Raw genomic sequence first — 25,071 nt, 5'->3', positions numbered from 1 at the left:
TCTTTGAAGATTATCAGGTTAGGTTTTTCTTTTTCTTAAGAGAAGAAGCATGCCACATATCTTTCAAAAAAAGAAATCTATCAAAAGAGTAATTGTTTCATAATTTCTTCTTAACATTAATTAATTAAAACATTGAACTCTAAAAAGGATCCATTTTAAAATAATTGTCTTTTTAACATATAAATCCAAAAATAGTTAGCATTTTATAATATTATATTAATTATTATTTCATTTTTTCAAATATTTGGTAATATCTGTAGGAGTTTCATTAGATTCTTTTAAAAATATATATATGATATTAGACTCTTTTTATAGTTTTTTAATTGATTTTTATCAGTGAGATTTAGTGTGGATTGTAGAAAACTTTCCGCAGGAAATCCATTACGTATATATGCATTTTAGGCATTTTTACTGAATTTTTTAAAAATCATAACTTAATTTTATGCAATTTTTTATAACATTTTTTAAATATTTGATAGAAATATATATTAAAATTTTTTAAAATTCTAATATTAGACATTTTGTTAATAATTTTTTAATTATTTGATTTTTACCGGAAAAATTTGTCATAGACCATAAAAACATTTCTACAAGAATATGTCAAACTTAATAACATATATTTTCGATTGAAAACTATTATCATATAGATAAATTTTAGATCAATAAAAAATTATTTGATATGTTAAAGAGAATGATAACAACTAACGAGTTTTCGTGAAGTTTTCTAAGACGTTCATTTTTATATATCTTTTTAACATTTTAAACGATTTTTTATTGATATTAAATTTTATAGATATAATAGATATGATAATAATTTTCAATCCAACAGTGAATTTTATTATACGAATATGCAGTAAAAAGTTATCGGAGGTGTTACATTATTAAGTTTAACACTTTAATGTCTTTTGAATTTTCAATCCAAAGGTGAATTTTATTATACGAATATGCAGTAAAGAATTATCGGAGGTGATATATATATATATATATATATATATATATATATATATATATATATATATATATATATATATATATGTGTGTATTTTAAATATTTTTATCAAATTTGTAAACGGTCGGTATCATTTTTATGCATTTTTAATGCAATATTTAAAAAATTGGTAAAAACACAGTAGATTTTTAGTATTAGTTTTGAATTTATTTTTGAGTAAAATTTTTGTAAAAAATTAAAAAAGGTAAAAATTGAGAGATATTTTTTATATTATTAAAATACGTGAAGTGTCGAATATAATTTTGGGGCGCTAGGTAGGTTCTTCTGACTTTGTAAGGTTTTAGATGTTGATGAGTAATAAACAAAAGATGATTTGTCTTGCCAAACCCCACTCATATCTGACATCCCTTAAAATGTTTAGTTTTTACTATATTACTCATGCATATTAAAAATTATTTTACTGTTCATTTGCAACATTTCGAATTTTTTCAAAAGCTCTCATTCTTATCGGATTTTTTTAATCAATTACCGAATTTTACAAATATACAATTTTTCCGGCATTTTAAGTTTTTTTATCGATCTTTTCGTAAAAACATGCATTTTTATCAGGCTTTTTGAAATGTGTGATAAAAACTCAAATTTCTTAGGCATTTTATAAGAATTTTTGTAATGACCGGTAAAAACTCATGTTTCTCATGCATTTTTACCGGATATTTTAAAAATGCCAAAAAAAAAGCATGCATTTTTAACTTTTATTTTGAAAATTTCGGTAAAATTGTATCCATGCATACCAAATCTTTTTTTAAACAATACCGCTAGAAATAAATCTTGAGTTGGTGACCGAAGTTTTCAAAAAGTCTAGAAAATCCATGTTGATTTTGGGGTTTTTTAAGAATCGGGTAGTTAATATTTATGTGTTTTTTGCAGTGAGGACCAGAGGATCAGACGAGACTATTGCTTTTAGGCAACATGATAGAGCTGCAACGAGGGCTCGTGCGAGGTCTAATGACGTCGTGTATTCGTATATCCGAACGGGAAGAGTAGCTTTGACCAGTTCTAACAAAAGGCAGGTGGTAGAGCAAGCTCACACACCTCGCAATATCCGACGTAGAAAAGCTAGAATTGATGGAGGGGACAAAAATCTTGCTGATGAGCATGAGGTTACAATTGTTGACAATGTCCAGACAATAGGTGAGGATGACAGGAAAATGGCGGTCAGGATAGAGGTGACCCATCATACTGAAACAAAGGCCTTGGTTGATATGGAGGTGACTTCTCAAACTGATACAAAGGTGACTGCTCAAGCGGATACAAAGGCTATTACTCATCTCTGTTCCATCTCCCTCTACCAAATATTTTCCTCACTAATCATCTCCTTAACCAAGAGCTTGTATGTATTACTGCTATACGAGACATGGGGTTTACTAGGACGCAGGTGATAAATGAGTTTAAGTTTAATAAGGATGCTCATTTTTGCCTATCTTGGCTCCATGATAGGTATTCGGAGCAACTGCATCAGTCTAAGTATGAGGCAACCGCTAGGTATACATGCTACATCTTGTAGGATGTACCATTTTATCAGATAAGTCTCGTGTATATATTGATGCAGGGCACATTTCTCTATTTAGTAACCTTGACCATCTCACTTGGACATGGGTGTGTGTGCATTGATTGTGCTATATTATGCACTAAGAGATGTAACTGTCTTTGAGACGAGGCAACTTTCTCGTTATATGAGCCTATTTCAGGTATAAAACCTTCACCGGTTCTTATTAACTTAGTTCTAATTTATGACATGTGTTGATATGACTATATTCTTGTGCAATGTTGGATATACAAGTGTTTCTCGTTCATTTGTGACATACGGGTTACTTCTACCACTGCTGGATCTGCACGGGCCAAGAGATGGAAGGCCATACATGCACACCCAGGAGGTTTTCTGGAGTACATGAAGAAGATTTATGTGCTTACTATAGACGATATCATCTAGACACCATACACGGACCATAAAGTGCATCGGAAGTTTGATGAGACTTCCCTTTTCTTTTACCTGCGATATGAGACCTTAGTTGATATACACTTACGTGAGAGGTGTTTGCACTAGTTTAGGTATGTCTAGGACGTCCCACGACCAGTCCATGTTGTGCGAGCTAAGGGCATTGATTGATGGTTTATGGGTAACATTGGCAGCTCTACCCATGCCATTACAAATCATGCAATAGAGGCATAGTTCCCTGGGCAGTGTGTGGATTGTTACTTAGAGTGGTACCTTACTGTACCACAACCTTGCATCATCCCACAAGTTAAGCATGCAGATGATGTTGGACCTTCTTATGCTAGGGGGCCTTCTAATGGCGTGTAATCGCCTCCACCACCTCCACCAGATGTGGATGACTAGTAGAGTTTGTAGATGATAGCAGTCACTTTGGATAACATCATGTGTTTGATAAACCCAGTGGTGAGATTTATGCTTTGGCATCACGGACATCACACATAGCCTGTGGGAGACTAATGTAGATTTTATTATTTTTGTATTATTTGTATTATTACTCAGACGTTTGAACTGTAAAATTTATTAGATAACACTTTATCATTGCGGGATTAACATAACTTAACACTTGACAATTAACATAACTTAACACATGAAAATTAACATAACTTAACACATGCAATTAAATAACTTAATAAAAACAATAATAAATAATAAATCTTAGACACTACTAGATGATTCAGGATATTTCAACATCTTGATTATATCGTTCACATATCTAGAAATTGTCGCATCAAACTCAATTGGTCCCTTTGTTTGCCTACAGTGATATATTCTCCATATAACCTTAAAGTCTTCATCAGTCTTCAGCTCAATGTTGTTGTATTTAACATTTCATTCAATATCAATTCATGGTGCACAAAACTCTATCTTAACCACATTTTTGTTATCGGTGTGGGGTAACAGATTATCCAATAAGGATCTCAAATCAGTGATACTGGTGGTGTCCTCAGGCACCCAAAAATCAACAGGAGGTTTCACACGGTTGAAGAACACAACTACCATAAACGAATATTAAGACATTCTGAGATATTTTTTTAACAATATATGATCTCTATTTATACAACTTTGAATTTATTATGGACCAATCACAACTGTCGATGCAATCACAACTTTACAAAACTATAGGCAAAATCTCAACCATTAAAGTTTAACCTACCCGACTTTTGTAGCCCATCTAAAAGTCTAGCACATGCATGAGCTTTATAAAAAAACCCAGTGATTTTACACTATTGAATTTTTCAATATTTTGGAAAAAAATCCGGTCCTCCTTTGAAGTTTTTTAAATTTTAGTCCCCCATTTTAAAAATTAGCTTTTTGTTCCCTAAACTTTACTTCCCTTGAGATTTCCATGGTGCCCCTCCACTTTTGAACACTTAGCATGCTAATTATGACATGGCAATGCCACTGTGGATCCATGTATTTTTTTTTTGAATATTTTAATGACATTTACTTATATTTTATTTTACAAAATATTTTTAATTTATGTAAATCATTTTATTTTAATTTTAAACAATATAAAGTCAACATATTGTAAACTAGATGACACAATTTATTTTTGAACCATAATTCCCTTTTGCTTTCTCTCTCTAAAGAAGAACACAAACTTTAACTCCTTTTTGAACACCGATTCAAACATCAAACATGATGCTCATAGTTGCAACATTTTGTACCCAGGGTTCGCGAATATGACTAATGGACAAGTGAAATTCTGTTTAAGGTATGTTTTCTTGTCCCCTTTTGAGTGTTACCATGTCCCAGTTATTTTATTTTTTTGTTGTTGTATGTTTATTTGTGGTCCACTATCCATTTCATTCATGTGAACTTGTTGTGGTCCCATATCTGTTTTCTTGTTTACGTGTATTATTCTAATGTTGTGGTCCACCATGTTTGTTTAATGTTTTGTTGTAGTCCCACTGAATGTTAACTTATTCCATATGTATTCAATTAATTTCCAGGTCAAGTCAAACTAATAAAGTTAGGTTAAGAATACACCACATGGGGAGGTTAGTTTCTAAACCTATTAAGTGGTATGTTGGTGGAGAGGTAACTGAGATGAATTGGCAGTGAGATTTGGATGTCATGTCATACATGGATGTGTAGAGACTGATTAAAAGTGAGAGTTATGTAGACATAAAGTGTTTGTGGTATTGGAACCGTGTCTTCAGCTTTTCACATGGTCTTAGGCCATTGAATAATGATAAGGATGTGTTGCAGTTTGCCAAAGATGTTGCAAGACACGAGGTGATAGATGTATATGTGGAGCACAAAGTATTTAACCCTCTTGTGATTGTTGGTGACAGTTCGTCATTGCATACATTTAGTCGAAGAATCAGAGCAAAACAAGTGAAAGTCGAGCGAATTTGAGTAAGAATGACCAAAGAATGAAGGAAAAATAGCTAAGTATCCAAATTGTGGACTTAGTAAAAATTTGAGTGAAAAATGAGCAAAAAAGAGTGAAGCTTCGGAAATTATCACATCCACCTTCGCGCAGAATCACGCACACGATAGGGCATTAAAAGCTGAATCGTGCGTGCGATGCAGGGTATCTTGCATGCGATGGTTACTTTTCCGGGCCTTTTTCTGACGCTTTCTGGTCCATTCTGATGCCTTCAAAAGAGGTTTTTCTAGCACATTTACAAGAGTTGAACTTTTGGGAGATTGAAGCACGAATTAGAGAGCAACTGGTGATTTTTTTAGCATTTGAAGCCATTGGAGGACATCTCTTCAAGGGACTTCTTATGTTATCATTGTTTATCAATTGTGGTATTTTTAATTACAATATGAATAACTAAATTCTTCTAGGTTAGGTTGTGTTATGATGAACATGTTTCTCAATTGTTGGATTCTATGTTGATTTGGACACTGTATGAACCTATTGATCTATAATTTTATTCAATTGCTTCTTATTCATAATGTTTTTTTTTATGTGAGATGATCTTTTAATTTGATTTTGGACACATAGTAAATAATTGTCATTAGTCTATGAGTTGGACCTAGGGAAATTGATGTACTTACGCTGGTTGAATAGACATAGGAGATCAATAGTAGTGGCATAGAGAATTAACGTTTTATACATCGCCTAACACCGCTTACATCGACGGACTAGGAATAGAAAGCTCTAGGTAGTGGTTAGTGAGTTATTTCGTGAGGGATCGACAATAACAATTTTGTTAATTCGCCGTGAGGTTATAGTGATTAGATAATTCATAAATGGCATCGAACATCAACAAGAGAGGAATAAGGGATTCTACAACATAACATGATCGCTTTTGTGATGTTGTTTGTTCGTTTATTTACTTTCCACACTAAAACCTGAAAAACCCCAAATTTTACTAGTTTTTTTTTTCAAATTTCACATATTTTATCTTGCTTGGAGGCAGTCCCCGTGGATTCAATATTTTTATTACTTTGACAGTATCGGTATACTTGCTGAGAAGTCATCAATTATGGATCCAAGTGAATTAGATAACTACATTGATGAGGATGATGTACAATGTATTGGTTTTAGTAAGCCTGGTGTTGAAGTGAATGGGCCTAATGTTGATTTGAGTGATGAAGACGTTGAAGTGAGTGAGGGCAATGCTGAAGTTAATAATGAAAAAACTGAAGTTAGTGAGGGTAACGTTGAACTTAGTGAGGGTAATGTTGAAGTTAATAATGAACAAGCTGAAGTTAATGAGCCTAATGTTGAATTCAATAATGAAAAAGTTGAACTGAAAGATGATGATTATGTTGAAAGTGAGTATATTGAAATAGTAAAAATAATGAAGTTAATGGGGGCCAATGAAGATTCTGAGGAGATGGGTTAGACCAAAGTACTACCCCTGAAACTTTAGGTAAGGCTAGTAGTTCATTTCAAAATCAAGTTAAGCTATGGTGTGTTTTATGTAAATCAATAAGTTATGGTATCAATGTTACAAGTTGATACACAATATTGTAATTTTATTTTATTATCAAGTCAAGTTACACAGTATTGTATCTTTCAAAATAGAACTGTTACGACACATAACCTAAACATGTTGGATATTTTAAAGGAGTAAGACAACTTGGTAAGGAAACAAAAATGGAGAATTAAAAATGGGAAACAAAATCCGTGCTTGATTTCAAGTTGGAAGACGAAGACGGCTAGGGTTCACGACTGCAAATTTGTGTTTTTGGGTTTCCATTAATAAATACCATAATAACAATTTAATTAAAATTATTATTTAATTTGGAATTGTTTTTTTATACTAAAATTAAATAATGTGAAATAAAATATTTATTAAATATGACATGGAGGTAATATATATGTGTCAAGTCATTAATAAGACCGTAAGAGAATTATGAAAATCTCAAAGAAAGTAAATTTAGAAACTAAAATTCTTATTTTTAAAATGGAAAACTAAATTTTAAAAAACTCTAAAATAAAAGGATAAAAATGTATTTAAGCCAATAAAATTTTTTATAGGTGTTTTCAAGGAGGTGACAATAACATATTCCTTAGAATAATACACTTTAAACATGGCCCATGAAGTTTTGTGAGTCCATATACGCTTCAAAGTCACAATGATTTTTATAGTTTAAAAATGAAAACTTTACTTTATAACCCTATATTTATCAATGTACCCCTACATTTTATAAAAAATATCAATTTTATTCTTATACATTTTTAATTAATTAATTATTTTATTTTTAAATGTTTATTAAAATTTATTTTGCGTAGCGGAAGAGTTTGCAAAAGAATTCTGGTAATATTTTTCAAATATTTTTTAACTTTTTTTGTGTGTATCAGAAGACTTTGCAAAAGAGTTTCAATATACAAAAATTGACTACTGAAACTCTTTTGTATAAAAATGCTTGAAAAATGACTACTGGAAGTCTTTTGCAAAGTCTTCTGATACACAAAAATTAACTATCGGAACTCTTTTGCAAAGTTTTCCGATACACAAAAAAATATTTAAAAAATGCTTGAAAAATGACTGTCGAAACTCTTTTGCAAAGTCTTCCGGTTCATTGACAACTAGAACTCTTTTGCAAAGTCTTCAGATTATACACAAAAAATTTAAAAAATACTTGAAAAATGATTACCCGAACTCTTTTGCAAAGTCTTCTGATATATAAAAAAATATTTTTAAAAAATATTTGTAAATGACTATATGAACTCTTTTGTAAAATCTTCTAATACACAAAAATAAAATTTAAAAAATATTTGAAAATGACTATATGAACTCTTTTTTAAAATCTTCTAATATACAAAAATAAAATTTAAAAAATATTTTAAAAATAAAATAATAAATTAATTAAAAATATATATAAATAAAATTAGTATTTTTTTTATAAAATATAAGTAACGGATATGAGGTAAAACTTTCTTTGAAAATTAGTTCTTCAAATGTCCTATTTTGGTTTTCTAGGACGCATTCAAACCAAATGGCATGATATGAATAAGTTTTTTTATGTTAGTAAAGATTTAAAATTTAAAATTAAAAACAAATTAACAATTAATAGTATTAATAATTAATAAAAAATACAAAAATACATTAATTAAGATGTCCTCAAACCCCATCTATGACAAATTTCTAACACGATGTTGGAGTTATTACACTTATTCTAAATTGACATAGATCATTTAAAAATTGCATATGATAATTTAAATAATGCTCGACAAAATCTTCCACAAACAGTATATGTTTGTTGTATCCGACATATTATGCAAAAGCTTATAAAAAAGATAAATAAATATAAAAGTTTGGAAAAATTTGAAAGTAATAATTTCGTTCTTGTTATTAAAAATAATAATCTCATTCTTGTTATTATATACACAATTTTACGCATATTGATTTTCTTTTTCTCATTTTAAAGGGAATTTATTTTGTTTGCGGTCTTGATGCAACATTCTTTAATTTCCCATTCTTTTTCTCATTCTTGCGGAATTTATTTTGTTTACGCATACTTTATTTCGAAATTCATATTTGGAGATGAAATATTTTGAATATTACACTTTTCATTCCAACAATAGTGTAAGAATAAAAGAAGGGTGTGAGTAGTAATTCTAGTTTTAATCCATCTTAAAATTGATCTTCAGCCCAAAATCACTTTTTCATTTCTTCTCCTTCTCCACTCTGAACCAGAAACCTCTGCATAACGAAAACTCAACAATGTCACGAAACTCCCTAAGATTCGTCAAATTGATTCGCTCTCTCTCCACCGAACCATCTCGCCCCCAAAAAATCGAACGCATAGCAGATGAGCTTTTCAACCTCAACAGATTCGAACGGCACGACTTCACCGTCCTATGGAGACTCAAAATGGGCCTAGACCGTTACGGTGCTCCAGTCGCCGGAGGCCTTGGTCCATTGGGTTCGACCGCGTCCGGCCCCGCCGCTGCAGATGCAACCGCCGCTCCTGCGGAGAAGACGGCTTTTGATATAAAGCTTGAGAAGTATGATGCTGCTGCGAAGATTAAGATAATTAAGGAGGTTAGGTCTTTTACTGATTTAGGATTGAAGGAAGCTAAGGAATTGGTTGAGAAATTTCCTTGTGTTTTGAAGAAGGGGGTTACTAAGGAAGAGGCTAGTTCTATTATTGATAAGCTTAAGGAATTGGGTGCCACGGTTGTACTTGAGTGATTTTCTTTTTCGATCTTTGTTTTTGGTTATGGTAGAATCACCTGTTCTTTGAGATTCTTGTTTTATGAGAAAATGGCTGATTTTTATTTCATGGAATTTTGTGTCTGTTAGGTGTTTGATGAAATGTGCAATAGTTGTTGCAAGTTATTTTTATCATATATTCTTATGGAAGATACTTCTGGATTGGGAAAGTGTTGATGTTAGTAATAAATGGTATGTATGAGTGTTAAATTTCTTTTGAAGCTACTAGTTAGTCTAGCTGATGTTTCATCTTTTTGTAAGTTTAGAAAGTAAACTTCCCCTCAACTATGTTAACACTTCTCACATGTATAGGAATTTATTTCATTATAACATACTTTGAGAAAGACATTCATATATTAAAGCATTTTTGATAAAATGCTGAGTACATGAATTAACTGTGCTATATGTAGATAAGCTACATTATTGTGGTTGCAAAAGTAAGCAAGTTTATGGGTTCATATAACTATCTTATATTTTTCTCAATTTTAAAGAGATACTAAATTTATTCTAGGGAAATTCTGCTAAGCTCTGTTGAACTTATTCCTTTCCCAACAAATGTAGGAGAAAAGTCTTGTAATTTCCCCATGTCTTCCTATCCACAGAATCATGAATGCTGATATTGTTTCTCTTTAAAAAGTGGTCTTTGATTTCCTTTAAATCCTTCTCTGCACGTGTGACGATAACACGATTCAAAGCATCATCTTCATTCACCAAATCATTCAAGGCATTACATAGCACCTAAGTCAATTTAACATATACATGATTAATCAAAACTATAGAACAGAGAAATTCTAAAGTAGGGAAGGGTTACTACATTATTTTCATGTTTTTTGTTACCTTGGCCAAATATCTTTGGGGATCATTGATGCAACGAACAATAGTACGCAGCGCTCCAATGTATTCATCAGTTGTACTAGCTAATAAACCCTACAATTGTAATATAGTTTCTTTGATAAATTTTTGCAACAAATACTGATAGATAGTGATGTGTGTTTCTATCTTTATATTCTGTTTGGGGAAAATAGAATAGAAACTCATCTTACCTTGTTTATTGTTGTGCCAAATAAGTCCTTAAAAATATTGAATGTCACACTTAGCTGTTTCTTACTTCTCGTGCTTAAAATTCTAATCATTTCGTCATCGTTGAAAGCTTTCCTTTCAATCAATTGATGAAGTATATTTGCTTCAGAATGTGCCACATTCTCATCAAACTCTTCTCCGTCGTACTTGTAAGTGCTTATAACTGCAACTAACAACTGCATGAAAGTTTGAAAGTTTAAAACTACAGCTTAGAATATGAATCATCTATCTAGTCTTCATTCAATGCCTAAGAATAACATACTTTGCGAATATCGCCAATAGTTTGCGAAGCAACATCTTCTTCCAGGGAATGCTTGTAAAGAGATTGATATGATCGCTTTACTGCCAAAAGCTCTTCAGAATTTTTAGTACAAGCGATCTCAATTATTACTTTGTAATCTGGTGTTGCCTTCTTTAATGCCTCATTAATCAGTGTGGCTTCTCTTTCAGCTGGATCCATTGTCCAAAGGCAAATGGCTCTCTGATTTCAATGATATGCATATTTGCAATTAGAATGTTCATTCAAAACATATAGCTACAATATTGTATTGTTATTGAGTTTGAAACCTATTTCAATCAATATAGAATATTACTATATTAGTGTTATGACTTGTAATATTTTTACCTCAAAGTTTCCTGAAAGTTCAGATTTGAGTAGTTCGATAAGATCTTGATGATAGACTTCTTGATAAGCTAGTCTCACAAGTTTACGTTGAGCTGCATTTCGGTTTGCTAGTATGGATATAAGCACTGTCTCGTTTGTCCCGAATCCTGCACACAATAAAAACCATGAATGCATTGTAACTTATCTGAAATGATAAAACGTTGTCGAGATGTTTGATGGCTGAAAACACGAATTCAAACCCACAATACCTCTGTCTCTACATTCAGTATGTGAGTTTTGTTACTTAAAACTAGTGTGATTGAAAAGTTATATTGCTACAGTCAGTTATGAAACATGAGTATGTAAAATTTCATAAGAAACATCAAATCTTATACACAACAAAATTTAAGACAACCTTTGCATGCATTCATGATAGTTTCAGCGTCTTCAATTGGAGAAAAATCTTTTGCATCGATTAGAGAAGCCATTTTGTTTTGTTTCTTTGCTTAAGTTTCACGATTTGTTTTTTTTTGTGTGTGGATAAAAGAGATGTCTTTCATTTTCAATTTATAGAATAGGAAGCTTAAAAATAACTGAGTTTTAGTAATTAACATCCTAATAACTGACTATGTTGTTTTAAAAACTTCTTTTTCAATAAATAAAAATAACTGAAAATGTTTTTATAAAAATGGTTTTTTAACCTATAAAAAGAATCATAACTGTATGTTTAGCTTAACGTCTAACAACTATTTCTCACGTTCCAAAGCACTTGCAACAAAAAATAAATAAAACAGACGCTAGAAATAGTGATTTTAAAATTTGTGCAATTTCGCTGCACAAATAAATATATGCTCGATATTTAACGTATTCAGGCATAGCATATGAAAAGTAACATCAAAGTAGAGTCCACCTAATTTATATTTGCTATTTAGATCTAAAGCAAATCAACATCATAATAAGTTTAGTAAAAAAGTTGAGTATAATAATAATTTTACGCGGTCATCTAATATAATCATAACCGTTTTTTAAAATAACTATCATATGCCTGTCCATTTACTTTTACAATTCTTAGATACAAAAGTTAAATTATCATAAATTCATAAGATGATAGTATCCAACTTCTTTTTTTTTCAAAGACTCAACTCACAATGAAGAACACTTAAAATAATAAACTAGCAAGTTACCGTCACAGGTAAATTTATTTAATGATATAAAATATATTTAAATATACCTATAAATTTGAAATGAAAAAAAATTGAAGAATTTTTCTTTTCACATTTAAAAATAAAGAATTCTTCTCTCAAATAAAGACACTTGTTGATTAAAATAGATATTATCCTGACAGTGACCCGTGAAATAGAAAATTAGTGGTATGCACAATTATTGAGTGATATTTAATTTGATACAATATAAAATATTTTTATATACATATTTTAATTTATGACGTGTTACTTAATTGTAAAATAAACGATGACATATAGACTCAATTTTATTAAATAATCATATAAGAAAAGAGATATGTGTGATGGAGACAGAAAAAAAATCACATTTGAAAATAAAAAATTTATCTCTCAAATAAAGATCATTATTAATTAAAATAAAATAGATATTATCCTGATAATGATACGTGAAATAAAAAGTTAATTGTATGCCATGTTATTTAGTGTTATCCAATTTGATACACTAAAAGATGTATTTAAATATACATATCAATTTCAAATGAGTTATTTAATTATGAAACAAACAATAATAATATAAATTATGAATATTATATATATATATATATATATATATATATATATATATATATATATATATATATATATTATAAAATAATTATGTTTTTATATTAGATAAATTTTGTGTTTTAAAAAACTCAACATTTTTATGTGATCTTCTTCATTAAATCAAAAAGAGATTTAAACTTTTTTATTTATACTTAAAAAAATAAAATAAGAAAAAGATAATGAAAAGAGAAAAAAATAAAATAAAAGTGAGAAAGTGTGAAAAAAAGAAATGTGAGAAAATTTTGAAATTTGAATTAAGAGAAGAAAATGAAGAGTGAGAAATTTAAAAGTAAAAAGTGACAGATATATGTCTGTTTGCTAGTACAATTTTTAAAAAAGAAAATGATAAATTAAGAAGTTTGGTGATAGTTTATTTTAATGGATAGATAGTTGAGGTTGAGTTTGATGACTGACATGTGTTAGTGTGAGATTATAAACATGTATATCTGATCTCACCTGATCAGGAGGGCCTTCCAAGGTCTTGGTGAATGGGCCGGAGAATGAAATGAGAGGGGGGTGTACCTGCAAGGTGCTCCAACGCTTAAGTCAGAAAAGGTACAGAATGAGGTTATCAGAGTGTGAGTTAGAATACCTGCCCCTTCGCCATGAAAGGGGTATTTATATTGAGCCCCCAGCGCTGGGCCAAGGCTCCTAATGGGCTGGATTAGCTAGGCCCAAGGAGGAGCTGCCAGGGGACGCGTAAGAAGCGTTAAGACCTAGACCAAGGTCTGCCCCCTGGTCCAACTGCCCCTATCCCTAAGGAGACAATATAGGGGAGTTGGGTGACGTGGTGAGTGAGATGCCGTTATGGCTCTGCCCGACACAACTTAGGTGTCCGCGACGTGGGTTGACGATGAGTGGATGGAGATCATATGAGGAGGACCCGCTCGTTGTCCGACACGTATTTAAGGGGCCGGGGAGACATTCTTCGGGCGGACGGTCGTTCACCTGACGTGTCCTCGTGGTCGCTTGGACACGGTCGTTTGGACGTGGGCTTGGCGAGCATTGGGCCGTGCCGTGCCTAGTGTCATGGCCCAGTCCAGAACAGGAGCCCCCCAAGTCGAGTCTCTGAGCCAGAGAGATGACTTATGTTTCAACTAAGGGTTCCCCGAGACGATGGGGAAGCTTGATCGTTAGACAGGTGAGGTTGTAACAGACCTATTCATGACTGACATTTTCTCCGGGAATGTCGGGGATGGAGGTGATCGGTTGGTCTGCACCTTCCTTGTAGTAAACGTGGGTATGACGCGGGGAGGTGGCGTCTTGGTGAGTCGAGGAGACGGATAGGTGCTCGGGTCGTTTCAGTTTCTTATCTTTGATAGACGTGTCTCAGGATTAGTGGCGTCGCTTCGTTTCGCGCGCAAAGACGGCGTAGGCAGGCTAGGCAATGATGACCTAGCGTGTTGGTCTACGTGCCAAGCCCTATAAAAAGGGGTTGAGTAACTTCATTTCCACCTTTTTTTCTCGCTCATACGTTCACCGGAGTTCTCCACCTTCTCTCTCGTTTGCTTGCTCAACCGTCTGGACCGCCGTCTCCGCCCGTCCTCCTATCTGAACCACCGTCTTCTGCTCGGACACCACCGTACCCCTTTCGACTTAACTATGTCAGGTATGATTTTCCACTGCGACCCATTCTTTTTCCTTGTTGTTTTCTGTCAAACGCATGCTATTTTTGTAGAAATGTGGTTAGGTTTAACTTGGGAACAGTGTAGTGGACTGTAGGTGTATATTAGATGGTAGAAAATAGGGTTGGGATCCTACTGTACCGGGCATAAACTTCATATGCTGGGCAATACTTGCATAGGCTGTATGAAGTTTATGCCCGGTCTCCATAGAATGCGCGCGCCACCGAGTTGAGCGCGGTTAGTGTCCGTCGCCGCTACGCCCTTTCACTTGACCTGCGGTGGAAGGGTGGATTTGATATGACGTCGAATTCACTCTTTCTGTCTGCGTTTCAGGTGCTACCGGGCGCTTACGACCGAGGAAGGAAGATTCTGGGTCCTCCACCGAAGACGCGACAATCGCTCGTCTCCCTGTCGGGGATGGGAGTGTCCGAGATGGTACCGAACACGCCTCCTCTTCCGGGCAGGTCGACTTCTCATGGGTTGCGGACGAGCCCTTGGAGGAGGAATCAGACTTCTGTGACGAGGCCATCACTGCTCACGCTATGGTCGAGACCATAAGCCGGGAGGATCCACCAAACTGGTATTGCTGCGCCCCCAAGGAAGAAGACCGCATTTGTCATCATTTCCCGGGGAAGCAGTTCACCATGTATGAATTTGCTTTTCGTGAGGCGGGGATTAGACTGCCCTTCAACTCCTTCCAGATGTCGGTCTTCAAGTGGCTCCGGCTGGCGCCGTCCCAACTACATCCTAATGTTCTCGCATTTATGCGGGCATTCGAGTTAGTTTGCCAGTTCCTCGGCATTGGTTGCACCCGGGCTCTCTTCTTCCACGTTTTCCATCTCCAGAGGTCCGGTTCCCGTGGTCGCCACAGTTGGGTTTCTTTCAAGCAGCCCGTGCGTCTGTTCAAGACGTACGAGGATTCTGTTCGCCATTTCAAAAGCCGGTGGTACGTGGTGATGCCGATTACCCGGGATGCCCTTCACTCTCTCTACTACTATCAACGGGAACCCAACGGGGAGGAGACGCTGATGTCGAAGATACCGCTGAGGTGGCAGCGTGATCATTTCGATCTCTCCACGGCGCATTACCGGGTCAAGTACGCGATGCTCGGCGAGGAGGATAGGCTCGCGTACAAGAAGCTGGTCGATCACGTGCAGAGCTTCAGCTTGGCGTTCTGGGCGAATCGACAGGGCGTGCCCTACCTGGATGAGGCCGGGGAGCTAATCACCGAGACGCGTTATATCAATACGAAGGCTCTGCTCGAGTGTGATACCGAGGAGGAAGCTCTGGCGTTATTGAGTAGGCAGACTTTGTTTAGCTTTTTATTTCTGTTTATGACTTCGGTCGCTAATGTTTGTGTGTAATTTATTTGCAGGTGCCATGCCCAATGCTCGTGATCGGGTGCTGAAGCTAGCGAATCAGGTCGGCGCTCCTGACCGGGTGCCCAAGAAGAAGAAGAAAACTGTGGCCCGTGTCTCGGAGACTGCTGGCGATGCCGGGGTCGGTCCCTCGCAGGCGGCGAGCGTGATTCCTTCCTCTCCTCCTCGGTCTAACCCGATCAACATTCCTGATAGCAGTCCGTCGCCAGCGGCTTCCCCCCTCCATAAACGGAAGCGTCCGGCTGGGCCTCTCACCAGGTCGTCTCCAGGAAGTCCGAATGGACCGGGCAGCTATCTTCTACCTCCCTGCTATGTGGAACGGTCGTTCTTCAAGGCCGAGGAGTCGATTGTTGTGCCTGCGCCTGAGGCCAAGGCTATTCTGGACCAGGACGCTGCTGCCCGGAGAAAAGATCTGGCCAGGGATATTGCTGCTGTCATCCGGGTGATGGAGACGGCCATGGTTATGACCGACGCTTCGGTCTCCACCGCCTCGCTGGAGGATGCCCTTTTGCAGGTTCGGACGGAGAAGGAAAGACTATCTAAAGATCTGTCGGACTACAAAGAAGAGCATCAGCTGCAGGAAGGGCTGAGCCAGAAGTTGGAGGAGGTGGAAAGGGAGAGGGACCAGTTGAAGGCCGCTAAGGCGAGGTTGGAAGAGCAGGTGGTCGACCATCAGAAGCTGAGCGAGGACAACGCTGGCCTACGGGCTCAGGTTGAGTCTCTCGAGGGAAAGGTCCGTCCTCTGGCAGATGAGACCGAGGAGGAACGCGCCCTCGGTTCGCGCGGTGAGCTGCTAGGGCATATTCGGACTCTCAACCAAGATCTCGTGGCCTGCTTCAAAGAGGGTTTCGACAATGCTGTCGAGCAGCTCGGGCTTCTGAACCCTGAGTTGGTGACAGAAGGGTCGGCCTATAACTGCTGCGTCCGGGATGGTGAGATTATCTGCCCGTTTGAAGCGGAGGAGGAGCTGGGGGGAGAAGAAGAAGAAGAGGATGAAGAGGTGCTCCGAGCGGAGTCTTAGTTTATATGTTTTAGTTATCATGGCCTGCGTGCCTTATGTATTTTGGCCTTCGGGCGTTGTAATATGGCCTTCGGGCGTACTTGGCTTCGGCCGCTTTTATCGTTTCTAATGTATGAATATTTTCGTTATCATTCATTGTGCTCGTTTGTGTTTGATACTTGTTTGTATGAATTCGTACTCTGCTCGACTTTGTTAATCTCCTCGGTTTAGGGAACCGACGAAGTGTCGGGCTTTGTGCCCGTGGGTATCGAAGCCCGGGTCCGTTGTTCGAACCCTGGTCCCGAGGCTTGGGTCCTCCCATCGCGAGCTGGGTGCCCTGCCAGTCTTGGTACTTCGACGTTGAGTCTTGGTCAAGATCCCAACCGTCGGGGAGGGTTGTGTTTGTTATGTGACCCCGGATCGTTCCCGGGTCTCGTGGTTCCTCCCTGGGGTTTTGGGGACGAAGAGCGTGGCCGTACCTGCCACGTCTCCCCGTGGTGTACTTAGCTGTAATATTGTCTAAGTTTTTCTGCGTTCCATGGTCGAGCGAGTTGTTCTCCTTGTAGGTTTTCTAGGTAATAGGCCCCGTTGCTCGTTTTGTCGCGGACGCGGTAAGGGCCTTCCCAGTTGGCCGCCAGTTTGCCCTCTCTCGGGTTTTTCTGGTTTCTTCTGAGGACCAGGGTGCCGACCTGGAACTCTCTTTTTATGACTTTCGCGTCATGGCGTAGTGCTATTTTTTGTTTGAGGGTTGTTTCCCTGAGAGCTGCTTCGGAACGTATCTCCTCGACTAGGTCGAGCTCGGCTCTAAGGGTCTCATCGTTCATTTCCTCGTCTAGGGGCTCCTCTGTCCTCCTCGTTGGCGTCCGTATCTCCACCGGGATGACTGCCTCGGTGCCGTAAGTTAGTCGGAACGGGGTTTCCCCGGTGGTAGAATGTGGTGTCGTGCGGTAGGCCCATAGGACGCTATGTAGCTCCTCGACCCATGCCCTCTTTGCCTCGCCGAGTCTGCGTTTGAGGCCGCGTAAGATTACCCTGTTGGCCGCCTCTGCTTGCCCGTTCGTCTGCGGATGCTCGACAGACGTGAAATGCTGCGTGGTGCCCAGGCTGGCGACGAAGTCCTGGAATCCTCCGTCCGTGAATTGTGTCCCGTTGTCTGTGACAAGTGCCTGGGGTATACCGAACCGAGCGAGGATATTGCGTTTGAAGAACCGGAGAATGTTCTGCGCGGTTATTTTAGCCAGTGCCTCCGCCTCGATCCATTTGGTGAAGTAATCCACCCCGACGATGAGGTATTTATTCTGATATGATCCGGTGACGAAGGGCCCGAGGATGTCCATGCCCCACCACGCGAAGGGCCATGGGGAAGACAGCGATTTGAGGTCGTTCGGGGGTGCGAGGTGCATGTCGGCATGTCGTTGGCATTTGTCACATCTTTTGACGTGCTCTTTCGAATCGTTTTGCATGGTCGGCCAGTAGTAGCCTGCTCGAAGGGCTTTTCGTGCGAGCGATCGTCCGCCGAGGTGCTGAGCGTTAATTCCCCGGTGTATCTCTCCAAGTATGTCGGGGACTTTCTCTTCCTCGACGCATTTGAGTAGTGGGATGGAGAATCCTCTCCGGTAGAGTTTGCCTTCGAGGAGTACGTACGAGCATGCGCGTCGTTTGACAGTGGTCGCCTCTTTCGGGTCAGCCGGGAGTTCGTCTCGTGTGAGGTAATTGTAGATGGGTGTCATCCAACAGTGGGCATCTCCAATAGCGTTGACCTCGAGTGGAGGCGGTAGTTTGTTGATGCTGGGCCGAGGGAGGATTTCTTGGATTACTGATTTATTTCCACCCTTTTTCCTCGTGCTGGCTAGTTTGGAGAGAACGTCTGCCCGTGTGTTGTGCTCGCGGGGTATGTGTTGAACTTCCCATTTTTCAAATCTATCAAGTTTTTCTTTGACGAGGGACAAGTACTCGAGGAGGTTGTCGTTCTTGGTTTGGTATTCTCCTCGCACTTGTGAGGCCACGAGCTGGGAGTCGGTGGATATTTTTACCTCTTTTGCTCCTAGGTCCTCGGCTAACCTCAGGCCTGCGAGGAAGGCTTCGTATTCGGCTTGGTTGTTTGATGTTGGGAACGCTAGCGCTAATGATACCTCTATCAGGATCCCTTCTTCATTTTCGAGGATGATCCCGGCCCCGCTGCCTGATGTGCTAGAGGCGCCATCGACGAAGATCGTCCATTTGTGGGCGCTTTCTGCTGGAGTCGGGCAGTGGGTCATCTCCGTGACGAAGTCGGCCAGTGCCTGAGCTTTCAAGGCTTTTCTACTTTCGTATTGTATGTCGAATTCGGAGAGTTCTAGTGACCACTTGAGCATCCTCCCGGCCATATCCGGGCGCCCGAGCAGCTGTTTGATTGGCTGGTCGGTCCTCACCTTTATCGTGTGTGCGAGGAAGTAATATCGTAGTCTCCTCGCTGTGTTGATGAGGGCCAGGGCGACCTTTTCGATTTGCTGATATCGGAGCTCGGGACCTTGGAGTGCTTTACTCGTAAAATAGATGGGTTTTTGTCCTTCGTCGGTTTCTCTTATTAGAACGGCGCTGACGGCCTCGGTTGCCACGGATAGGTATAAGTATAGGGTTTCCTTTGCTGATGGCCGTGATAAGACCGGGGGTTGGGACAGAACCTTCTTTAGATGGAGTAGCGCTTGCTCGCATTCATCGGTCCAGTCGAAGGTAGCCTCTTTGCGAAGGAGTCTGAAGAATGGCAACGCGTGCTGGGCGGACTTGGCGATGAAACGGGAGAGTGAGGCGAGCACTCCATTGAGTGACTGGATCGATTTTTTGGTTTTCGGGGTCGGAAACTCCGAGAATGCCCGGCATTTGTCGGGGTTGGCCTCGATCCCTCTTTCGGTGAGATAGAAACCGAGGAACTTGCCTGCCCGGACTCCGAACGTGCATTTCTCGGGGTTGAACCTCATTTTACACTGTCTCGCCTGCTCGAATACCTTCGTAAGGTGTCGAGCATGGGTTATCTCCTCGTGTGATTTGACGATCATGTCGTCCATGTACACTTCGAGCATGTCCCCTATTTCGTCCTTGAAGACTTTGTTCATCATGCGTTGGTATGTAGCGCCAGCGTTCTTGAGCCCGAACGGCATCACGTTGTAATAGTAATTGCCCGTTGGGGTCATGAACGCTGTGTGTTTCTTGTCTGCGGGCGACATAGGGATCTGGTTGTATCCACTATATGCGTCCATGAAGGACAAGAGTTTAAAACCTGCAGAGTTGTCAACGAGCGAGTCTATATTAGGGAGGGGGAAAGCATCTTTCGGGCAAGCCCTATTAAGATCAGTATAATCAACACACATACGCCATTTTCCATTATTTTTCTTAACGAGGACTACATTAGAGAGCCAGGTTGTGTACTGGGCTTCAGAAATAAAATTTGCCTCTAAGAGGTCTTTTACAGCTCGCTCGGCAGCCTCTGCCTTTTCGGGCGATTGCTTGCGTCTACGCTGTGCTATGGGCTTGGCTGCCCGGTCTACAGCTAGCTTATGACACGCGATCTCGGGGTCCAGCCCGGGCATTTCTGCGGCATTCCACGCGAAGAGGTCGGAGTTCTCTTTGAGGCATGCTACCAGCTCTTCTCTTGTTTCCTCGGGTAGTCCCTTACCTATCTTCACCGTCCTTTCCGGATCGTCCCCAAGAGGAATGAGTTCGAACTCCCCGTCGGGGATTGGTCGGACCGGGTGTTCGAGAGAGCGTTCCTTGGGGAACCTCCCCTCTTCGGTCTCGTCCAGCCCGATGCGACAGTCGAGGTCGATGGCGTTGACTCCTCGGGCAGGATCCTCGGTCTTGAGTTTTTTGTTGTTGCAGTTGCTCTTCGTGCTGACTACGGCCTGTCCTTTTACTGCGGCGTCGTAGCATCGTCGGGCTGCTTCGATGTCACCATGGATGGTGACCACACGTCCCAATTTGGTGTAGTATTTCATCTTCAGGTGGACGGTGGATGGGACCGCGGTGAGTTCGGCCAGTGTCGGGCGTCCAAAGATGCAATTGTAGAGAGACGGACAGTCTACGACCAGGAATTGGGTTTTGACTTCCCTGGCCGTTTCTTGTTCGCCGAAGGTGACGAGGAGTTCGACATATCCCCACGGTCTGGTTGTTGCTCCGTTGAATCCTTGGAGATCTGATCCGACGTAGGGGGCTAAGTTGGTCTTGTCTAGCTTCAGAGTCTTGAAGAGGTGGACGTACATGATATCCACTGAGCTGCCTTGGTCGACCAGGATGCGTCGTACGTCGAATTGGGCCATCTTTGCCCTTATCAATAGTGGGATGCCCGAGTTCGGGGATCCGCCCGGGAGCTCCTCCAGGAAGAAGGATATCGGGTTGGATTTTCCCCGGTATTTTGTCAATGTCGCTTTCTGCTCGGGGGCAGTCAGTAGGAGTTCGTCGAACTTACGTTTGACGGAGAGGGCCGCGGATTCCCCGTTAGTTCCTCCTCCTGATATCACCAGTGTGGTAGGGAAGTCTTCCCAGGGGCTGAGTGCAGTGATCTTGCCCTCGGGCAATGGTTCGGGGAGGAAGAAATCTTCCGGTCGTGACACGCAGAGGGCCACTTGATGGGGAGAGTTGCCAGGGGGTGTGTCTTCCCGGGGTCTCTTCTTCTCTGGCTCGTCGTGTCTGGGAGCTTCGTTCTTCCTCGTATACTGCTTCAGGTGCCCCTCTTGGATTAAAATTTCTATCGCATCCTTCAGGTGGACGCAGTCTTCGGTCACGTGCCCGTGACTTCTGTGGAACCGGCAGTACTTTGATTTGTCGGTGTGGGGCTTTGGTGCAGACGGTTTTGGGAACCTGACCCTGCCCTGCTTAAATTCAGAGTTGATACATTCTGCGAGGATGCGCTCTCGAGGAGCCGTCAGTAAGGTGTACTCGCTATATCTGCCCGCGGGGCCTCTTCCTTCCCGGAGCTCGCGAGGTCTTTCTTCTCTTCGTTTGTCTCCGTTGCGACGGGAAATGCTCGTGTCCTCGCGTTTTGAGTGCTCGGTCTCCCCAGCGTTACGTCCGCTGCGGGCATTGTGTGCCACCTGCTTTTCCTCGTATCTGATGTAGGCTTGGGCTTTATGCAGGAGCTCGTTTAAGGTGCGGGGAGGCTCGATCCCTACGGCTCTGCTAAGTTCACTGCCGGGCAAGAGACCTCTCTCGAGGAGATACTTCTTCATGTGCTCGGTGGTATCTACCTCGACAGCTTCCTGGTTGAATCGCTCGATGTATGAGCGCAGTGTTTCATTCTTCTTCTGCACTATGGCTTCAAGGGTCGCCTCCGTCTTGGGGTGACGACGGGAAGCTGTAAAGTGCCTGGTGAACATGGACCTCATGACTCTCCATGACGTGATGGACTCAGGGGCCAAGCTTTTGTACCAAGCCATGGCCCCTTTCCTGAGGGTCGTTGAGAACAGTCGGCATTTGAGGTGCCCGGTTATATCATTGCGGTAGTCGAGCATCGCGTTGACGTTGTCGACGTGATCGTCGGGATCTGTAGTCCCGTCGTACACAGCTAGATTTGGTGGTTTCTCCATGCCTTTGGGGAGCGGGGCTTCCATTATTGCCCGAGATAGGGGGCAATGCGAATCTTCCTCGTCGCTCCTTAAGGGAGACAGTTCGTTGTTGTCGGGGCTGTGCCCGCGCCTTGGTGATGTTCTCGCTCGACCACCGTCACGACGGGCGCGTGCCCTGCTGGCGTGGGGTTCGGGAGAGCGACGTCCTCGCTTCTTCGTTGGCTCCGAACGTTGTTGTATCCTACTCACCGGCTGGGGCCGGGCCTCTTGTCGTTCGGCTTCGAGGGCCATGATTCGTTCGTGCTGCTGGTGGAGCATAGAACCGGCCTGATTGAGGGCATTCACCATGGCAATCATTACGGCGTCTCCTTCAACGGGAACGGGAATGGGATGAAATGTCTCTGCCCCTAAATTGTGGGCGTGAGAGGCATCTCCGTTGTTTTGGGGCTCTGGAGACGGGGTGGATGGATGACCGTCCCGAACGTCCGCTTCATGGGATGGCGGGCCGTCGTCCATATTGTAGTTGACGAGGGGACGGCTGTGATCGCTATGTTGTTCTCCGGCCATGTTGGAAGGACAGAAACAAATGAGCTTTTGATCCTCGTTTGATGAAGATGGGGATAGCTAGTTCCCACAGACGGCGCCACTGATCTCACCTGATCAGGAGGGCCTTCCAAGGTCTTGGTGAATGGGCCGGAGAATGAAATGAGAGGGGGGTGTACCTGCAAGGTGCTCCAACGCTTAAGTCAGAAAAGGTACAGAATGAGGTTATCAGAGTGTGAGTTAGAATACCTGCCCCTTCGCCATGAAAGGGGTATTTATATTGAGCCCCCAGCGCTGGGCCAAGGCTCCTAATGGGCTGGATTAGCTAGGCCCAAGGAGGAGCTGCCAGGGGACGCGTAAGAAGCGTTAAGACCTAGACCAAGGTCTGCCCCCTGGTCCAACTGCCCCTATCCCTAAGGAGACAATATAGGGGAGTTGGGTGACGTGGTGAGTGAGATGCCGTTATGGCTCTGCCCGACACAACTTAGGTGTCCGCGACGTGGGTTGACGATGAGTGGATGGAGATCATATGAGGAGGACCCGCTCGTTGTCCGACACGTATTTAAGGGGCCGGGGAGACATTCTTCGGGCGGACGGTCGTTCACCTGACGTGTCCTCGTGGTCGCTTGGACACGGTCGTTTGAAATTTGAATTAAGAGAAGAAAATGAAGAGTGAGAAATTTAAAAGTAAAAAGTGACAGATATATGTCTGTTTGCTAGTACAATTTTTAAAAAAGAAAATGATAAATTAAGAAGTTTGGTGATAGTTTATTTTAATGGATAGATAGTTGAGGTTGAGTTTGATGACTGACATGTGTTAGTGTGAGATTATAAACATGTATATCTTTAACTAGTTTTTAATTTTTTGCATTCAAATCACTTTTGGTCACGATAATTTAGTGTTTTAAACAACTGATCTCCTATTACAAAGTCAATTATTCTGATCTTTTAATTTTGATAGTCATTGAATTTTTGTGGTCCCATATGCAATTTTGTTTATGTGTCAGCTTAACTTTCGATTCATTCATTGTCTTTTTGTTTTTTTTCATTTCTTTTTTTTGAAACAAATGTCAGAATACATGTGAGTTCCTGAGTTTATATTTTTGGTTGTTTTCCTATCTGCTTTGTAGGGAATCAGTAGTATCCACCATATTCTAAGTGGATATAATCCAACTACCTAGGTGCTTGAGGTCACTACACCAACTGTTGAAGAGAAAACTGGTTCAAATTTTGTAGTAATTTAAAAGAATTCAACGCAATTCAGGTGTTTCTAATGTGATGTTTATTAGATGTTAAGGTTACTGCCAAAGTCTTTTTGTTCTAAAATTTGTTAGAATTAGTTCATATTTTCAGAAACTTAAAGTCAAAATTTGTTAAAGGGTATTTTAGTATTTCTCCTAAAGTCCCACTTGTATTTAAGCAAGTGAATGGTGTGAATAAACTATACATTTATTCCTTTTGCAGTGTGTGTGTGCATTTTTCTGTGTAACCGTTTTGAGTAGTGGAACTATGTTATTATTCTCTCTTCTCTCTCTTGTTCATTGTTCATCTTTATCACCTTGTGCATCAACAATTGGTATCTAGAGCTCCGATTCAGATCCATCGGGAAACATCACAGAACACACGAGTGAAACAATGAGGCGTTGTGTGATTGATTTCTGTTCGAAGAATTTGTGTTGAATTTCTGATAAGAATCATTACAGAATTACATATCTTGATTCTGCGGGATTAAGAAACACTATGTTTAGGTGAGATCTGAGTGTTTCGCAGAAGGTTGAAGATGAACGAAAACGGTAATTTGAGTGCCAAACTTCCAATGTTTGATGGCAAGAAATGGAATCGTTGGATGATTCAGATGCATGTGTTGCTTGGAGCTCAAGATGTT

The 25,071-nt window shown here is 40.2% G+C and overlaps 3 protein-coding genes across 3 annotated transcripts; 1 reads left to right on the top strand and 2 right to left on the bottom strand.

Annotated features, from left to right (window-relative positions):
• The first annotated feature begins 9,053 nt into the window (after positions 1–9,053).
• LOC127074733 (uncharacterized) lies at positions 9,054–9,852 on the top strand. Its single transcript, XM_051016082.1, has one exon. It carries the CDS (start codon positions 9,140–9,142, stop codon positions 9,608–9,610), a length of 471 nt encoding a protein of 156 aa, XP_050872039.1. The 5' UTR covers positions 9,054–9,139; the 3' UTR covers positions 9,611–9,852.
• A 21-nt stretch (positions 9,853–9,873) lies between these two features.
• Positions 9,874–11,846, bottom strand: LOC127074724 (annexin D8). The gene is made up of 6 exons (XM_051016071.1): positions 11,731–11,846; positions 11,337–11,482; positions 10,974–11,192; positions 10,675–10,887; positions 10,469–10,558; positions 9,874–10,369 (listed from the first exon to the last, which is right to left on the bottom strand). Exons 1-6 carry the CDS (start codon positions 11,801–11,803, stop codon positions 10,169–10,171), a joined length of 942 nt encoding a protein of 313 aa, XP_050872028.1. The 5' UTR covers positions 11,804–11,846; the 3' UTR covers positions 9,874–10,168.
• A 5,763-nt stretch (positions 11,847–17,609) lies between these two features.
• Positions 17,610–23,210, bottom strand: LOC127110797 (uncharacterized). The gene is made up of 2 exons (XM_051046163.1): positions 19,140–23,210; positions 17,610–18,272 (listed from the first exon to the last, which is right to left on the bottom strand). Exons 1-2 carry the CDS (start codon positions 23,208–23,210, stop codon positions 17,610–17,612), a joined length of 4,734 nt encoding a protein of 1,577 aa, XP_050902120.1.
• Between the last annotated feature and the right edge of the window lie 1,861 nt (positions 23,211–25,071).

This window comes from Lathyrus oleraceus, chromosome 1 (genome assembly GCF_024323335.1).
Source record: "Lathyrus oleraceus cultivar Zhongwan6 chromosome 1, CAAS_Psat_ZW6_1.0, whole genome shotgun sequence".
NCBI classification, from domain to species: Eukaryota; Viridiplantae; Streptophyta; class Magnoliopsida; order Fabales; family Fabaceae; genus Lathyrus; species Lathyrus oleraceus.
This window is presented reverse-complemented; position numbering and strand designations above follow the sequence as displayed.

Coding starts and splice junctions, on each gene's coding strand:
- LOC127074733 (XM_051016082.1), top strand. CDS start 9,140: ATGTCACGAAACTCCCTAAGATTCGTCAAATTGATTCGCTCTCTCTCC.
- LOC127110797 (XM_051046163.1), bottom strand. CDS start 23,210: ATGGCCGGAGAACAACATAGCGATCACAGCCGTCCCCTCGTCAACTAC. Junction 18,273..19,139: donor AGGACCTAGGAGCAAAAGAG/GTAAAAATATCC, acceptor GGTATACCCCAG/GCACTTGTCACAGACAACGG.
- LOC127074724 (XM_051016071.1), bottom strand. CDS start 11,803: ATGGCTTCTCTAATCGATGCAAAAGATTTTTCTCCAATTGAAGACGCT. Junction 10,559..10,674: donor TTGGCACAACAATAAACAAG/GTAAGATGAGTT, acceptor TTACAATTGTAG/GGTTTATTAGCTAGTACAAC. Junction 10,370..10,468: donor CCCAAAGATATTTGGCCAAG/GTAACAAAAAAC, acceptor AAATTGACTTAG/GTGCTATGTAATGCCTTGAA.